The sequence below is a fragment of the Miscanthus floridulus genome, chromosome 9 (assembly GCF_019320115.1).
Source record: "Miscanthus floridulus cultivar M001 chromosome 9, ASM1932011v1, whole genome shotgun sequence".
In the NCBI taxonomy this organism is placed as follows: domain Eukaryota; kingdom Viridiplantae; phylum Streptophyta; class Magnoliopsida; order Poales; family Poaceae; genus Miscanthus; species Miscanthus floridulus.
Window position 1 is genome coordinate 55,372,045 of NC_089588.1, and position 2,295 is coordinate 55,374,339.

At 39.2% G+C, this 2,295-nt stretch overlaps 1 protein-coding gene across 1 annotated transcript; it reads right to left on the reverse strand.

The window, feature by feature from the left end:
- Positions 1–626: 626 nt before the first annotated feature.
- On the reverse strand, positions 627–1,322 carry LOC136479942 (polyubiquitin 11-like). The gene has a single exon (XM_066477642.1). It carries the CDS (start codon positions 1,320–1,322, stop codon positions 627–629), a length of 696 nt encoding a protein of 231 aa, XP_066333739.1.
- Positions 1,323–2,295: the final 973 nt, after the last annotated feature.

The following is a 2,295-nucleotide window of genomic DNA, read 5'->3' on the forward strand; positions in this document are numbered from 1 at the left end:
TCTAGTTTCATGATGGGTGTCCATAACTCCATATACAAGAACTACTTATTTCATATAAATACTTGCATATGGACACACATTGTGAATCTGTGGTAGGTACCATAGGTGCCTTCGTCACAGATTTTTTTTTCTCAGCCGACCACGCCTCTCAAGAGCTATTACGCCAGCCACAGCACGATACGATCGTCAAGTGGTGGCCACGTTGCTACCACAGCTTGGCTGCGGCCGTTGACAATGAGGCTTGCAAATAGCTAGAAGCTTGAGGAGATAAAGCATTCAACTATTGTTTTTTAAAGAATGCATTCAACTAAATATCTGATTAATTCTTGATATAAGATTTCACACGTTAATGTTAACACACTGCAATAGTGAAAGTTTCACTGATAACACAGTAGTACTACTTGTAGAAAAGAAAGAAACAAGACTGCAGCAATGCTATCGTCCAACAATATAATCAAAGTTAACACACCAACCACTACTGTAAAGAAAGAATAGTACAACAAAATACTACTTATTGTTGAATATCCATGCACCGCATCCCTCGCTCAACAACCACACAGGCAGAGCGTCACATGGAGGGTATGCTCATTCCGAATGTCATAGGCCATGTTCGCTTTGCTGAAAAGCTATGGCTGAAAGTATTGTTCGCTATTTGTTGTGAGAGAAAAACGTTGTTCGTTCGCTGAAATAGTACGGCTCATAAGACAAGCAAACAGGGCTCCAAGAGTGTGGTCATCATCCAGCTGCTTGCCATCAAAGATGAGGCGTTGTTGTTTAGGCCGAGTGCCGTCCTTCTTATAGATGATCATCTTGACATTGCGGATGGTGTCTGTGCTGTTCACCTCTTGAGTTAGGATCTTTCCGGTAATCGTCTTCACAAAGATCTGCATCATACCTCTTGGAGACGAGTGGAGGACAAAGAGAACGGTGGCTTCCTTGCAAATGTTGTGGTCCACCAAGGCGCTGTTGTCATCTAGCTGTTTCTTGTCAAAGAGGAGGCACTGCTGACGCTTGGGAAACCCCTCTATAGATTCAATCTTGTCCTTCACATTACCAATGGTATCTAAGCTATCAACCTCAACGGTGATATTCGTGCCTAACAGCGTCTCCCGTACATAAATTTGCATCTTTTCTTGGAGGTCAAATGTGGACCTGTTCTGGATGTCATAATCAGCCAACGTAAGGTTATCCTCTAGCTGCACTCCATCAAACACAAGGTGGTATTGTTCCTGGATCTTTGCCTTGACAGTAGACAAGGTATCAGTTGGCTGGACCCTGAGACGGATTGTCCTGCCAATGGAGCTCTTCACAAAGATATACATCCTGAATGAGCAGACAAACATCACAACTTTTAGAGAAATACAGTACTTTTGTTCAGATTTTAATATTTTATTAACGCAATTATATAACAATACACAGAAAACTGCAACGATTGCAACATATAGTACAAGCAAGAACTCGTTATATCTAATAAAAAAAGAAGAAGCAAGACTGAAATCTACTGCATAAAAGCATTATTTTCAATACAAAACAAGGTGTCGCGCTAAGCCTATATTGCATACAGAGTTAAGTATTTAGCAAGCATTAAAAAAAACTCTCTGTACATCGAAGAGATAGAAACGTTAATATGCATGCATGTGCTCTCCTTTAACTGTACATTTTCTAGTATTGGAATAGAATTTGACAACCGGTGAATGCCACATAATTAGTCAAGAAGACTCTAATGTTAGAGCAGCTAGTGCACACTTCAAAGTTTCTAGAATGCATCTATCAAATTGGAAAAACAGAATATGCATCCTACAATTTCCAGCAGCAACAAAAAGTAACAGCACATATATTCTTCTTTATTATAGTCGTGTTTTTATTTAGCCTGTTTAGAGCTATAATTAGCAAAACTTCAACAACTCAAACAGGTAGTAGAAGAAAGAAGATAGATCTACCAACATATAATATAACAAGCCTTTCTAGTATTGGAATAGAATTTGACAACCAGCGAGAATGCCACATAATTAGCCAACAAGACTAACGTTACAGAAGCTAGTGCCCACTTGCAAGTTTCAATGAAATGCATCTATGAAAATGAATAACAGAATATCTCACAGTCTGGACCACCAACTAAAAGTAATAGCACATATATATTCTGTATAGTCTTGATTTTATTAAGGCTATATAGAGCAATAGGCAAAATGTCACGTAGAAAACAAAGTACCCAGCCGTACGAGCATTCTCATGTCATAGTTCTTCTCCGGATCGAAGAACTGAAGAACACGCCTATTGTTAGATAATCTACTGCTT

Excerpts from the sequence above, each read along its gene's own strand:
- LOC136479942 (XM_066477642.1), bottom strand. The coding sequence starts at position 1,322 with ATGTATATCTTTGTGAAGAGCTCCATTGGCAGGACAATCCGTCTCAGG.